This window comes from Crocuta crocuta, unplaced genomic scaffold (assembly GCF_008692635.1).
Source record: "Crocuta crocuta isolate KB4526 unplaced genomic scaffold, BGI_CrCroc_1.0 scaffold48, whole genome shotgun sequence".
Classification (NCBI taxonomy): Eukaryota; Metazoa; Chordata; class Mammalia; order Carnivora; family Hyaenidae; genus Crocuta; species Crocuta crocuta.
This window is the reverse complement of record NW_027533089.1, coordinates 2,936,805-2,937,787: the sequence shown is the minus strand read 5'-3', so window position 1 is coordinate 2,937,787 and position 983 is coordinate 2,936,805. Positions and strand designations below refer to the sequence as shown.

Sequence of the window (983 nt, the reverse complement as noted above, 5' to 3'; positions counted from 1 at the left end):
GGGGAGCCCGCCGAGCCCGCAGGGCGGCGCCAAGCCGGACGAGCACGTCCCCCGGCCCTCCTACGGCGGCCTCTCTTCTTCCTCCGCGAGATTCCTGAGCCGTTCCATCCCCGTAAGTTCGCAGACACCACCTCTTGGCCCTCAGAACCCTGAACGCAACTTTTGTGCCTTGCCTCCCCAGCCGAGGCTGCCACCAAAGAAATTTAATAGCGCCAAGGAAGCCTTCTGAGCGATGCCTTCCCTCTGTGCCGTGAAACTGCCCATGCACGTGCCTTCGGCTGGCTCCTCTTCAAGTAAATGCCAAGTTTCAACTGGGGTTTCTTCCTTCCTTCTTCTTCTTCTTCCCCTCCTCCCACTCCTTCTCAGGTGGTTGCCCGTCAGAGGGAAACCGCTCTCATTCCCTTCATCACGGACACCGTTGACTTCAGTTACTTTTCAGTTAAGTTTTCGAATCACTCTGAGTATCTCTGGTGCAAAGCCGGGAGCTGATCCATACGATAGATGGTTTTTGCTTTGGTTGTAGTGGTATTGGGAATCCTCACTTTTCCACACCTTAGCTCGATGAATGAATTTCAGAGTATTTAGGTGCGGAAGGTGCTGAATGAACAGTAGCTTCTCAGAACTAACCGTTAGGCTCTTGAATATGCCCCCTCCTGCAGGAAACTGACCCAGAATTAACAAAATGGCAGAATGATAGGTCTTTATAAGGAAGGCCCATGAGTAGATACCTGGGATGGAAGGGAAGGGAAGGCAAGAGTAGCAGCAAGATGTATAAAAGTAGCCATTATTCTATTCTAGAGACAGGAAGAAAGATCACCAAACACATTTTCCCCATGAACCCTGTATTGAGGTTACCAAGCCCCCCTATAAACCAGAAATCCCTGTTAGGTAAAATCTGGTGGTTCACCCCCTGCTATGAGTCACTTTAATCACATATTTTGATTGCCTCAAGGGGAATTGAGATCTATGGGAACGTGAGTTTT

At 50.1% G+C, this 983-nt stretch overlaps 1 protein-coding gene across 1 annotated transcript in view; it reads left to right on the top strand.

Moving 5' to 3' along the window:
- Positions 1 to 311, top strand: part of CDC14A (cell division cycle 14A) — a 145,061-nt gene extending 144,750 nt beyond the window's left edge. Inside the window, 1 exon segment of the mRNA XM_077746090.1 lies at positions 1 to 311. This exon segment is cut by the window's left edge and continues 50 nt beyond it. Within this exon segment, the coding sequence (XP_077602216.1) occupies positions 1 to 229 (229 nt within the window). The 3' untranslated portion in view covers positions 230 to 311.
- The last annotated feature ends 672 nt before the right edge of the window (positions 312 to 983 follow it).